The 14,887-nt window shown below is 36.2% G+C and overlaps 1 protein-coding gene across 1 annotated transcript in view; it reads left to right on the top strand.

The window, feature by feature from the left end:
• The window catches only part of PFDN1 (prefoldin subunit 1), a 71,705-nt gene that overhangs the window by 8,266 nt on the left and 48,552 nt on the right, over nt 1–14,887 (top strand). The window contains exon 3 of the mRNA XM_069104357.1: nt 10,594–10,678. Within this exon, the coding sequence (XP_068960458.1) occupies nt 10,594–10,678 (85 nt within the window). The remainder of the gene's footprint in view (nt 1–10,593; nt 10,679–14,887) is intronic.

The following is a 14,887-nucleotide window of genomic DNA, read 5'->3' as shown; positions in this document are numbered from 1 at the left end:
TAACTAGCCCTGTGACTGTGGGCAAGTCACATAAAGTTGATTGCCACCTCCTCCAGCCTTCCCCCCAACCTCCCCAAAAGTCTTATGTTTGCTGTATTGAGGTAAATAAGAAAGATGGAAACTTCCTGAATTTTGTTACTTTGAAAAGGAAGAATTGTGTGCCACGATAAGCTGAACTCTTAAGAGGATTTCTTGTAGGAGAAAAACAGAATAGCTAAGCTATAGTCAGAGTTTTCTGATTTTAGCCATCAGTTATCTCATAGTGGCAAATTTAGGAACAGTGTGCTATTTAATCTGTTTGAGATGAGAAGACTCATGCTTCAGTCAAGAAACATAATCTACTTAATGAAACATCCAAAAAGACTTGACAAGAAAATTGGTGACCTAGATGTTAAGAGTATAAATGAACAAAAACTGTAATAATTAATTACTAAAACTCCTTTCTCAGTTTTTTTACTTATATTGGGACTTGGCTTTGAGTTTCATCTAGTGTAGTAATTAAGATTGTTGCATGTATAATTAGTACTTGTGCTTTTGTAAAGAATGTATGCTTATGTTATTTTTAGAACTTAAATTCAAATGGACACATCAGAAAGAATGTTTGCTTCGTGCTATGGCCAGGAACTCTTATTGCCAGCTTTTTGTTTAAGGAAGATCAATTACTTTGGGAATGATATCAGCTTGTTTAGAAGACATATTCCTTTGGCCTTTTTTTTTTTTGCTTTTTTTTTTTAGGGGGAAAGGCAGGGCAGTTGGGGTTAAGTGACTTGCCCAAGGTCACATGGCTAGTAAGTATTAAGTGACTGAGATCAGATTTGAATTCAGGTTCTTCTGACTCCAGGGCTCATGCTCTATTTACCGTACCACCTAGCCACCTCCCCCACTGACCTTTAAAAAAAAAAAAAACCAAAATGTTCTTATACCATGCAAAGGAAAAATTTGCATAGAAGCATAAATTCAGTGTTAAAAAGCACATTTATTTAAATAAGTTTTTTATTGATGCCTTCTGTTTTTCACATCATCATAGTTTTCCCCATTGTCCCTTTTCCTTCTCTTCTTCCTCTTCCCAGAGAGCCGTCATATAACAAATAGTGTTTCTAAAAAGTATATTTAAATAAAGACATGATTGTGCTAAGCCTGGCTTTTTATGTTGTTTGATCTTGTATTAAAAAATTTGCACCATGGTGTACATCCCTGTATATATGCATTTTAGACATTTGTTGCAATGCCAGAATATATTTATACTTTCTCTATGACTTTCTCCTTTTGTATTAGGAGCCTGTTCTGTATTTGGCTCCTACCACTCATTGGAAGTTCATCTTTTGGTGGCATTCAGCTTGATTTTGGTATCTCCGTTAGCACTTCACATAGTATCTGGCAGAAGAAGGAATAGAGGATGCTAATATCAATTTTTAGACCATCTGTAAACATTAATTCTTGGTACTCTTAAATATACTATTTTTGTTCATTGAACAAATTGACATACTACTTACTGGAGGGATTAGATTATGTCACTATTGACATTTTTGCTGTGAATGAAATCAGAAGACATATGTAAGGGATATTGAAGTTAAGTGGAAGAATGGTTCCACAGTTTCTTCTTGGAAAGGCAGGTAAAGGAATTAGAGTTGATTTCGTTGTGCCTCTAAGACATTAAGAAACTTTATTTCATGGGACACCAGGTTATCTTGCATTGTGGTGTTCGCAATGAGATTAATAAAAAGAACACCATGATGATGGTTGCTGTTTATGCAACATCTTTTGGAGAGTTTCTCTGCAATGTGCTTGATTTCCTCCAAACCAAGTAGGTATGTGCATTGACACTCATTGATACTGGGCCTTAGTGAAAAGTGGGCACAGTGAAAATTACTTTGGAAAATTTGGTTTAGGATTAAGAAATTAAAGAGGTCAAAGCATTGTAGACTACTTAAAAGCCTCAGGCCTGGATATAATGAATCTTATTTAAGAAGAAAATCAGAGGTCACTGGACGCATCACAAGAAATGAAATTGAGTATATCTTCAAATGGAAAAGGATTGGTTATTGATCGAAAAGTAATTTCAGAATCAACTATCTTTATAGGCAGACCCATTGGGTCTTTTTTTAGTTGAATATTTTCTCTTTTGAACTTTTAACGTTTTGTTGTTTTTAAGATAATTTTAGCTTGGTTGTTGTTAGCACTAGAGTGTAGATGTCTTATTACAGATATTTACAAAATTAAATTTGTAGAGATGAAAGCTGAAGCATGACTGCTTATCACTAGAATTCTTTTCTGTGTTGGATAAGCAGAGACTTGATAGTTTTTGATCATGAATGCTATTCTCTAATAATCCTATGAGTAACTTTGGAAATATGAAGAAAAGTATTTGAACACATATTTGTAAAAATTTAATATTTTCTTTTTTCCTAGTTACATGTAAAAACAATTTTTAACATTCTTTTTTAAAATTTTCAGTTCCAAATTCTATTCCTTCCTCTCCTGCCCTCCTCATTGAGAAGGCAAACAATTTGACATAGATTATACATGTGCAGTCATGCAAAACACATTTCCTTGAGCACATATTTTCTTTTTTTTTTTGCTTTTTGGAGGACAATTGGGGGTTAAGTGACTTGCCTAAGGTCACACAGCTATTTTTTGTGTTAAGTGTCTGAGGCCGGATATGAACTCACGTCCTCCTGACTCCAGGGCTGGTGCTCTACTCACTGCACCACCTAGCTGCCCCCAAACACGTATTTTCTTTTCTTTTTGCCTTTTGGAGGGCAATTGGGGTTAAGTAACTTGCCCAAGGTTACACAGCTAGTTTTTTTGTGTGGGTGTTAAGTGTCTGAGGCCAGAACTGAACTCAGGTCCTCTCCAGGGCCAACAGGCTTTACTCCCTGCGCCACCTAGCCACCCCCACCAAACACATATTTTCTAAGGAAGATAGTTTATAAAGTGGCTGAAAGTTAATGTTGGGTTCAAGAAGATAGCCCAGTTTAGAGTCTGAGGTAGTTAGTTCTCTTATTACTACAACAGAACTTTTGTTCTGTCATAGAAAACATTTTTTTTTCTGGTTAGTAATCAGAAGCACTTACTTTAGTATTCATTTGGGTTCTCCACTGTAGCTTTTTATCTTGCTGCATGGATATATTTATTGCATATCAGATTTGGGAAAAGTTAGGGAACATTATTGAAATCTTTACACTGAACTATAGACTTTTATCTTTCAATTTCAGTAAAATAATTGGGCTTTGATAGTTCTTGAGCAAGTTTGATTTCTTCAAAAAGTTGACCAAAGGTTTAAGGGAAGATAAATTGCTTCATCAATTTCCTTCACTGACTCATTTTGCTATTGTCATTGGAATGAAGTAATACTGTATAATAAGCAAGTTTTTATTCAACCTTTTTATATATTCAGACCTTACAATGATCAATATCAGAATATCTTTTCAGACATCTGTTAACTCTGTATTATCAAAAGTCAGGAGGACCTTTGCATTTGTAAAATTCTGAGATCTTGATAGTCATTTAACAGTTTCTATACACTATAAAAACATAGGCAAAAGAAGACATGCATCTGCTCACAGACTGCTTTGCAGATCTTGTGCTTGACCATGGATTTTTATTAAATAATATGGAACTGAAAACTGTTCATTAATTATGCTTAGACAAGATGATGTCCATAAAGATATTGCTATCAAAGGAATAATGAAATCAATCAAAAAATCTAGCACCAACATGCATCGAACTCTGGACCAGACTAAAAATCTATACATCAGTGGTAGTCTGTAACTTTTTTTTTTTTTGCTTTTTGGAGGGCAGTTGGGGTTAAGTGACTTGCCCAAGGTCACACGGCTAGTATTTGTGTTAAGTAAGTCTGAGGCCGAATTTGAACTTGGGTCCTCCTAACTCCAGGGCTGGTGCTCTATTCACTGCGCCACCTAGCTACCCTAGTCTGTAACTTCTTAAAGAATTATGATACTTAGTTCTGGCATAGATGTCGCATCTGGATTTTTAAGGAGTTGCATGAGCACATTTTGTGAGCCCTACTGAATAGCAAGTGGTAGGACAAGGTCAGCACTGATATCCTGGTTTGCAGACAGTGAGCCTGCCAGCATTGAAGAGATGCTCATTATAATACATCATCTTTGGGTAGCTAGGATAGATAACAGCAGGATATTCAACAAATGTTATGCAATGAACTGTAGTGATGACAAGCAGAGATTTTTTTTAAAAAAGTGTTTTAAAGATTCAATGAAGAAGTTATTCAATGTGTTTGATTGTGGATGACTAAAATTCCACAGTAGAAGACAGATGTGTAGGTATGAGGAGTAGAATTTCTCTTTTGAGTAAAGACTTTGGATCTGAGAGGCAGAATAGCAAACAGGCCAGATGGAGAAGATAAAAATCAAATGACTTAGTTTCATAGTGGATTTTTAGGCAATTATACATAGATTGTAATCACATATTAAATAGCATCATTTAAAAAAATGAAGTATACTTTGCATTCATTAAATAAAGACTTGAAAAATGGTATGGCATATTATTTAGAGAGCTGGCCCTAGGAAGATTCAGGTTCAGTTTCTGCCTTTTACACGTACTCCCTGTGGGATTGTAGACAAGTCACTTAACCTCTCAGCATTCCAGGCAGCTGTCTAAGACTATAATTTGCTGAGAAGATGCTGATCTGCATTGTTAGAGAAAGTTCTTCTTCACCAGTTATTCCCTCCACCAGTGAAATCACAGGTCCTGTCAAAGGTAAAAAGAAATGGCCACCTTTTTTTCCATGTTCAAAGACTGTCAATTGGAACTTCCCGGGAAGTCTGGAAAACACTTGCATGTCTTCTTATATTCACTGGCTGTTCTTAGAAGGAAAGTTGGATAAAGTTTTGAAAAAAAGACCTAAGACTTTCATAAGTCAGTACATTTTGAGGCAGAGTGCTTTGTGAAGGTTAAGAACTTTTGGCCTAACAAAAAGAGATATGTTTCTATGTGTGAGCTGTTTTAATTCACAGCATGTCTGTCTGTCATAATATGTCTATGGTACCAAAAGATGAGAAACCATACTTTTATCCTGAGCATTTCTTAACTCATAGTGAATTTTGAGCTGTAATAATCCAGCTGGGGCAATTTTGAGCATTTTTAGTATCGTCATTCATAACTTCTTCCTGTAATGAATTTAGTTTTTGTGAGTCTGAAATTACTCTGCCTGATCACATGTTGATGGGTTAGGACTAATGACTTGTAGACACAAATAGTAGAAAAGAGGAATAAAATTCTTATTTAAAAAAAACAAAAACACTTTTTTCAATATTGCTTTTACATTTATGGAGTTAAAATGACTGTTTTTAAGGGGAGAAATGTACCCTGGGAGCTGTAATTGTAATTGACTAAGTTCTTCTTTTGGGAAGAGCAGCTGAACTAGATTAGGGGTATACAGAGAATCTCCATTCTGGAGACGGCATCATTTTGAGGGTATTGAAGAATTTATTCTCAAGCTACCTGAAAGAGAAAAAAATACTGAAAGTAGCATAAAGATACTGAGTATAAAGTTTAGTGTATATAAAGATACTGAATGTAACATATGCTGAGAGAAAAAGACATGTGTGGTATTGCTCCTGCAGGGAGAAAGCATTTAAGAAGATAGTAGTAACTACTAACCTATGTATGTACTTTTTCTGTATCATGAGAAAAATTGATATGCATATCAAGGGTGTCCTTCGTGAAAACATTAGATGGGATAGGAAGGCTTTTGTAAATGATATTCTGAAGCAGATCACATCTTTATAGTCACATTTTTGACTAAAAGATGCAAATAATACTTATATTGCACTCCCACTAAAGTTGTTGACTGTAAGAAACATTTGACTTAGTCAAAGACAGTGCAGCCTTAAAGATTTTTCTTTAGGGGGCGTCTAGGTGGCGCAGGGAGTAAAGTGCTGGCCCTGGAGTCAGGAGGACCCAAGTTTGGTTCCAGTCTCAGACACTGTCTTAACACGCACATAAAAAAACTAGCCCTGTAACCTTGGGCAAGTTACTTAACCCCAATTGCCCTCCAAAAAGGCCAAAAAAAAAAAAAAAAGAAAAGATTTTTCTTCAGCAAAATATTTCCCTTGCATATGTTTTGATCATCAAGGATTCCTTGATAGATGAAAATTCAGAAAGAACTTTGATATTCTGCTTATTTATATTAAGTGAAACAACAAATAGTCCATGTTTATCAGCTGTGTTTGCCGCTGTTATGGAAGCTATTTAGTGCGTTGTTCAGATGCAGGAGAGATTGATTCTCTAAGATGCATCCATTTACAGTAGACGTGTTGTTTTGTTTCAAGCCCTAGAACATTGCAGAGCCTTTTAAATAAAATCCATAATCACTCAGAAGTATTCAGCCTAATTATCCACACAAGAAAAACTAAGGGGGTGGTGAATTAATATTGACCACACTATGATATACATTTGGATGGAAAGCCCATTGAGCTGGGCTATCAATATGTATGCCTTGGACAGACAAACACCATAATTTACAACTAATTAGACCCAGAATTGACTAGTAGGAAGAGAGCAAACATTAGGGAAACCACATAGCTCTTTTTATGACCTCATACTTCTCCCTGAAACAAAATCCTATCTTTTTAATACCAGTTCTTCCTTTGATGGATGTTATGTGATTACAAATCATGGAATAATACCACAATCTCTAAAGAAACAAAATGGTAGCCTCACAAGTGACAATAGAAAGATTCATTGTGGGCACAAATAGGCACCAGTGATACACTGTTTGCAAAAAGTGGCAAAAGAGAAAGGAAAGTGATATGTAACTGAAGGAGATTAGCTATTTTTGTAGTGAGATGCTAGAATAGCATTATAGGATAACAGATGAATAGTTTATGTGCTGAACTGGTACCCACATAATAAGAGATGCAGAAGGTCTTTAACATGTATTCCTGTAGAGGATTTACAGGATGACATAGATAAGAATTGCAGAAAAGAGAAGTGATAATATGAGAAGGCATGAATGGGTTGTGATGTCTGCTATTTGATAGAGTAGCCATCTCAATAAGATCACACCTCTGAAATGTTGAAGTATACCTGATATTACAATGCTTTCTGACAGCACATAAACTTAAATTTCTCCCAGTCCTTCTTGCTGCTTTCACCTTGATTATTAAGCTTGGTATCTAGCTGTTGTGATAGAATTTTTCTTCCCTATTACTTTGTGAGTCTGTCCAGAGGCAAGTTTTTGAGCATCTGTTCAATATACTTGTTCCTAGCTTTGGTGGGTCCTGCTTGGCCTTTGAGAATGGTACAGAAGAGCACATAACTTTGGAAGGCATGCAGATGTGGGAAGTTTTTTTTTTTTTTTTGCTTGCCGAATGTGCTTGCTTTCTAGTAACTTTATTTTCTACTCAAAGGATTTAATATCTGCTCAGATCCTTTCTTTTTAAAGGCTACATAAATAATGACTTGACTGCTAATCTTAGCTTTGAAAGTTTCCCAGACACTAATAAAGATGATGCCTTGGTGACCTGTTATTTGACTGCTACTCTTAGGCCAGCAGTCAAGGACATTTTGGAAAATGTACATTTTATTATGAAAACATATCTGTGGCTAAGAGACCTTTTGGATAAAATCTTGTTTTTGTCAGTCAGAGAATTTTGTGTCTTGGATTTAATTGGCACTATGTGGTCTGTATTCCTGCTTTTTCACAAGGTGTCTGAGCAAGTACCATCCAATACAGTTCCTTCTATTCACTAAGAAATTGAAGTGTAGAAGTTACTTATGTTGTCAGTTTTATCCTTAAAATCACAGAGAGCAAATATCATTAGGATTAAATGAGAAATTTTGGGAATGAAGGTTATCAAAGCAAAATATCTCACATGAATTTTTAATCTCTTTGTAAGAAGTCACTTAGGCCCATAAATTAGTAAGGTTTTTTTTAAGGGATCTGAATTTTCATATAATTAAGAATGGCATCAGTGTTTATATTAACTGATCTCTTTACTCAAGATAGAAGCTTCAAATATTCAGTGAGGTTAAAAAGAAATTTATCAGATCCCAGTATAGCATTGTGGGATTGTCCTCTGGCAGTCTGTGTGTATGTGAGTGAAGGGAGATGGAGTTGGAAGAGGAGGAGGAGGAGGAAATTGTATCCTGGGCATTTTGAAAAAATAATTGGCTCTTGATTTGTACTGGTTTCACTTGCCTTTTAAATGTATATAAAATCATATGTGTGTAAAGTCTCTTGTGAATATGGAACACTTTAGTCACACATATCTTTTAGCATTATAGGGTTGATTCAGGAAACAATATATTCTTACCTTATTTTTTTTTAAATTTGACCTCTTATTCAATTCAGTAAACATTTATTAAGCACTTACTATATGCATGTCACCCTGCTGGACAACTGACTAATTCTTTAAGTTCATACATTCAAATCATAATTAGTGCTCAGAGAAGAACCATTTGTCTATTTTTCATTGATTGCAAGATTTGTCCCATAAACTACTTCTATTGGAATATCTTTCAGATAGAGTGTATTGAGTGTTTTAGGTTTTGCTACTTTAAAAATATGTTTATTTTTATGAAATAGAAATGCATAATGTTCTGTTTGAGAGCATAAATAAATGCTGGTAACTTATTTTTTTCTGACAGTTTTCATTTGCAAAGAAGTCCTTTCCTTACAACAACCCTGTAAAGGAATGTAATTTGCAGAGTATTTAGAAATTTATTTTATTGATATTTTTTATTTTTATATCACATATTTCCCTCTTGTATCCTTTCCCCCCTTCTACCTTTCCTTGAGAGGTATCACTTGGAACAAAGAATTAAAAGGGAAAAAATTTCAATAAAATTTACTAACATATCATGAAATGGTTGAGTATATGCAGTATTTCTTACCTTTGGTGCCTTTGTCAAAGAAGTTGGAGTGGGGTGCCTTGTCATAGATTTCTGGGGCCAAGATTGGTCATTATAATTTCCCAGTATTCAGTTTTGTTGTTGTTGTTTCCATTTATATTGTTTTCCTGGTTCTACTTCACTTTGCATTAATTTACATTTCTTTTTGTGCTTCTCTATGCTTATCACAGACATCATGTCTTAAAGCACAATAATTTTCCATCACATTTCTGTCCCCATTCCATCAGTGGGCATCTACTTTACTTAACAGTTGTTTTTTTTTGCTCCATACAGAGGTGGTTATTGTAGTAAATATTTTGGTGTACACTGATCTTTTCTTTCATCATCGCTGAGTGGCTAGCATATACGTTTTTGGAGCCAGGGAGATCTGTATTCAAATCCAGCCTTAGACACTTAAACTGTGTGATCCAGGGCAAGTCACTTACCCGCTCTGAGCTTCAGTTGACTCATCTGTAAAAATGGTGGTGGTGAGGATCAAAAGAAATAACCTATGTAAAAATACTTTGCAAACTTTTAAGCTCTGCATACATGCTAGCTATTACTATTGTAGCACAATAATATTCCGTTACATTCGTGTGTTACAATTGCTTAGCTATTCTCAAATCAGGGGGGCAGATGTACTTTGCTTCCAGCTCTTTGCTGCTACAAAATTGTTCCTAAAATTATATGTTATGTTGGTGCTTATGGGGCTTTTTTATCCTTGGAGTTTAAGCCTAGCAGTGGAATCTGTGGATGAAAGGGTGTGGACATTTTACTCACTTCCTTAATACAATTCCAGATTTCTTTCCAGAATGATGGGAGCAATTCACGACTCTACCAGCATTGCCTGTCTTTTCATAATCCTTTCAAACATAGACTTTTCCTATCTCTTGTCATTTTTAATTCAACTATTATTTTTTCCATTTTGCAGATAAAAATCCTGAGGTTAAGAGAGATGAAGTGACTTATCTAAGGGCCCCTAGCTAACTAAAGTCATATAGCAAGGATTTGAACCCAGATTTTCTAAATCCAATGTTTTATCCTCCTAATCCCAGAAAGAATTGTTAACTCAGTGGTAGTATATAAAGAAAGCAAAACAGATAATTTGTTCATTTAATTTTTTTCCATCTTTCTCTGTCAGCACTGAGCCTGAATGTAAAGGGGAAAAATGTATTTTCCTTATTTGTATTTTTGGCCTTTTAAACAATAATAGGACTTATACACTGCCTTTTGTGTGAGTAATTCATACATACACTAAATGCATTGATCCTAACACAGTAGTTGATTGTATGACTTTAAAAGGTCATGGGTTACTGTTAGAAAATGGATGAGGGGGAGCTGTATTTTACAGATATTGCTTTAAATATAGTTGGATAAAAGTAATTAGTGAGCTGCAACTAATAAAATATTAAATGTAGGTTAAAGAGCATTTTTTTATATGTTTAAGATATTCCTTTGTGGTTGATTTTTTTTTTTTACCTTTTTTGGGGTTTTTTCCTTTTTTTTTTTCTGTAAACTTATAGCATCAGGCCTTGATCCTTTGTCAGCCAAGAAGATTGAGTATTGCTTTCCTTCTAGACAGAGTAGCGCACAAAATACTTCCTTTGGTTTGACTAGTAGGACTCCCTTTCCTTTAATGAGTTTTGTGCTTGTGGTTAATAGTTATTGATTTGTGGTGAACACAGCTTCCTTGCTTAATTTTCAACTTTTGTTTTCTAGGTTTATTCTTCAGTCCAAGGAAGTAATTCACAACCAGCTGTTAGAGAAACAGAAGATAGCAGAAGAAAAAATTAAGGAACTGGAAGTAAGTTTTAAGCAAATGATATCTGAAGTAAAGTTGAAAGTGAGGAACAGGGAGCAGTCTCTCTGCACTCAAAAAAGTTATAGTGATAAGATTTTTTTTATCTGGATTTTTTTTCACCACTAAAATGTGAATTAGGAGAGGGCTCTTTAAACATATAGTATGGGGAATGAGAACTCATTTATAAAGTCAAAAAGAGCCTGCCTAGATTTTGCCCATTGAATTAAATGAATACCTCAGTTCTTTTAAAAATTTAATAATACCTTTTTTTGTGTGTGTGGAGGCAATCAGGGTTAAGTGACTTGCCTAGGGTCATACACCTAGTGTCTGAAGTCATATTTGAACTCAATTCCTCCTTACTCCAGGCCAGTGCTCTATGCTCTGCATCACCTAGCTTCCCCCAAAAGTTTAATAACATCTTGAATGAGACCAAGTGGTAGGGACCTTGGTGTAATTTGTTGTTAGTCAACAAGCATTTATTAAACTTCTTCTATTTGTCAGTCACTGTGCTAAGTGCTGGGGATACGTATAAAGGCAAACCATCCCCCCAAAACCAGTTTTTGCTTTCAAGTGGCTCTTAAGCAAATGTAAACCACTATATACAGATAAGATAGATATATTAATTATAATCTGAGAGAGAAGGCATCAAGATTAAGGAGGACTAGAAAAGGCTTCTTGCATAAGGTAGGACTTTAGCTGCCTTTGGAAGGCAATCAGGGAAGCCAGAAGGTGGTGATAAGGAGAGAGAAAGAATTCCAGGTATGAGGGACAGCCAGTGAAAATGACCTGAAATTAGGAAATGGAGCATTTCATTCCAGAAACAACAGGGAAGGCCAGGAACATGGTGGAGAGTAAAGTGTAAGAAGACTGGAAATGTAAGAAGGGGCAGGGTTATAAAGAACTTTAATATTCTTTTCTTTTTAAATTTTTATTTCCAAATTCTCTCTCTCCCTCCCTCCCCAGTTAAGAAGGCAAGAAATAGGATTTCAATTATACATGTGAAATTATGCAAAATATATTTCTATATTAGCCTTTTTTTTTTTGCAGGGGGAAAGGCAAGGCAATTGGGGTTAAGTGACTTGCCCAAGGTCACACAGCTAGTAAGCATGTCAAGTATCTGAGGCTGGATTTGAGCTCAGGTCCTCCTGGCTCCAGGGCTGGTGCTTTATTCACTGCGCCACCTAGCTGCCCCTATATTATCCATTTTTTAAAAGCAAGAAAAATAAAGTGAGAATATAAAGAATTGTAAAAGCCAAACAGGTTTTTCCTTTTGATCCTAAAAGCAATAGGGATTGATTCAAAACTAGATTTTTTTGAATGGAGGGAGTATGTGACATGGTCACACCTACTCTTTAGGACGATCAACTTAACATCTGAATGGAGAATGAATTGCAGTGGTGAAAGACTTGAGGCCAGAAGACCAGCCTTAAGGCTCTTGTAGTCCTAGTGTGAAGTGATGAGGGCTTGCATCAGGGTGCTGGCGATGTGAGAAATTATTATTTCTCTCTTATATTAATAATCAGTTATTGAATTAGGACCAGGATTTTTTTTTTTTTTAATTTTAAGCAGTTGGGGTTAAGTAACTTGATCAAGATTACATGGCCAGTTATTTCTGGGTGTGGTGCTGAGTATCTGAACCCGGGATTCGATCTCCAGGTCATCCCGACACTGGAGCTGGTACTCTTACTCGCTGTGCTACCTGGCCTCCCCTGGGACCAGGATTTTTTTTCGGAAACCTGTAGAATGTTCAGTCTCTGAAGGACATTGTTGATGGGAGACCCCACCCAACCAGAAAACTTACAAAGAATTTAATCTGAGGTCAATTCAGGTCCATTGTGTCCCATTCAGGCAGGATAGGATTGAGGCTAGGGATGATCTGGGAGCAAGAGTGATCAAAGTCATGTTCCCCAGTGCCTCATTAGAATGGGTCCACCTCTCATTATATAATATTCATTCTCTTATTTTTAACTGAACAGAGTTGATTCCCCACCTTCAGGAACACCCATTCTTCCAAGGGCTTATAAGTGTTGAATGAGTCTTTGGCATTCTAGAGAGCCACTGACCCCTTTTATTAATTATCTGCTAGCATAATTAATAAAATGATCAATTACCCCAAAACTCTGTCTCTCACACGTTTTATACATCACAGGCTGCATCACAGGAGAGGATGGAGGAACATATGAGAGATGTTAAAAGATAGATATGCGAGGACTTGGAAAATGATTGGTTATGGGGGGGGTGAGAGAGAGTAAGTAGTTAAGGATGGAAGGATGGGTGACTGGGAACATAGTGGTTTCCTCAACAATAATTGGAAAAGAAGATTTGGGGAAAGGGAAAGATAATGGGTTCAGTTTTTGACAAATTGAGATGAAAATGTTTACAGGACATCTAGCTTGAGATTTAGGCAGTGGGAGATATAAGACTAGAAGTCAGGAAAGCATTTAGGGCTGGACAAATAGGTGTGAGAATTATCTGCATAGAGATGATAATTGAATCTATGGGAACTGATGAAATCACTAATAGTTTTTAGGGAGAAAGGAAGTGGACCCAAGACGAAGTCCTGTGGGATATCCAAGGCTAGTGAGCATGAACTGGATGAAGATCTAGTGAAGGAGTGGTTAGATAGGTAGGAGGAGAACCAGGAGAGAATATAGAGAGAGGAGTAACAAGGAGTACAGGGTAATCAGCATTGTCAGGGGTTGCACAGAGTTCAAAAAGGATGAGGATTGAGAAAAAAAATACATTAGATTTGACAACTAAGACATCATTGGTAATTTAGAGGAGAGAGTAGTCTCACTTGAACGATGAGGTCAGATGACAGACTGTAGAGAGTTAAGAAGCAATGAAAGGAACAGAAGTGGAGGTTATCTATTGTAGATGGCCTTCTCAGGGAGTTTAGCCAAAAAAGGAAGAAGAGATATGGGATGATAGCTAGTAGAGATGAATTGATCAAGTGAGAGTTTTTTGAGGAGAGAAACATGGATGTGGTTGTAGGCAGTAGAGAAGCAGCTAGTATTTTTTTTTTGTTTTATTTATTTATTTTTATTAATTTGTTTGTTTCCTTTTAGTTTACAGGATTCAATTCCACAATTCCTTGAATTTCACATTTTGTACCCCTCCCTCCCCTCCCCCCCATGGCGGCTTATAGTCAATTATAGGATCTGTAAATACTTTCACATTATACATTAGTCAGGTTATAAGGATGGATTGTACCAGCTAGAATGAAAAATGGTAAAGAGGACATAAAACTGAATAAGAGAACAAAAAAGATCAGGTATTTTGCTTCCACCTGGATATAAACTTAGTTCTTTCTAGTTCTTTCTCTGGATGCACATATTTCTCTTGGGATTGACTTACATTACTGCATTGCTGAGAAGAGTCCAGTCTATCAAAGTTGGTCATCACACATATGTTGTGTTTGTAATTGTGTACAAATTTCTCCTGGTTCTACTCTTCTCACCCAGCATCAGTTCGTATAAGCCTCTCCAGGTAAATATGAAGACTGCCTGCTCCTCGTTTCTTATAGCACAATAGTATTCCATAACATGCATATACCACAGCTTGTTCAGCCATTCCCCAATTGATGGGCACCCAGAAGCAGCTAGTATTATACAGGGAGAGATTAAAGATAAATGACATAGTGCAGTTGAGAGGGTACAATCTATTGGAAAAGATAGGGTGGGATGGTATCACTTCAGCATGCAGAGGGGTTTGCCTTGGCAAGAAGAGGAATACCTCTTCCTATGAGACGGGAATGAAGGCGGAGATGGTAGTGGAAGATCTCTGAGTGGTATGGGGGGGAGAAGGGGAGAAGAGGGAGCTCTTGGTGAATTGTCTCAATGAAATTCTCAACTGAGTGGGCTAGGGAAGGATTAGCCATAGAAGGTTTGAGAAGGGATAAAAAAATTTCAGAAAGTCACTGTAGTAAGTTGGGTAGTGAATTGGTTAGAGAGCTATAAAAGAATTATCTTGCCATAGTGAAGGTTTAGTTGAGGTTAAACTTAAATTTGTAGCGAATTGGTCAGCATAGGTTATGATTTTCTCTATTTTTTTTCAGCAACACATCATTTGGAGCAAAGGTAGCAGATAGTGGGAGTAATCAAAAGTTGAAGTTTGTCAGTACAAGATTTTCAGTAGGACAAAGGGACAGGGAAAGAGGGTAGTGTAGAGTTGAAGTGCATTGGGTTTAAGATGGTCAAGGGAAGAAAGTAG

The sequence above is a fragment of the Petaurus breviceps genome, unplaced genomic scaffold (assembly GCF_028583685.1).
Source record: "Petaurus breviceps papuanus isolate PSGF00001 unplaced genomic scaffold, PetGlider_PUasm1.0 685, whole genome shotgun sequence".
Classification (NCBI taxonomy): Eukaryota; Metazoa; Chordata; class Mammalia; order Diprotodontia; family Petauridae; genus Petaurus; species Petaurus breviceps.
The sequence above is the reverse complement of the archived record's forward strand: the minus strand, read 5'-3'. Positions and strand labels throughout refer to the sequence as shown.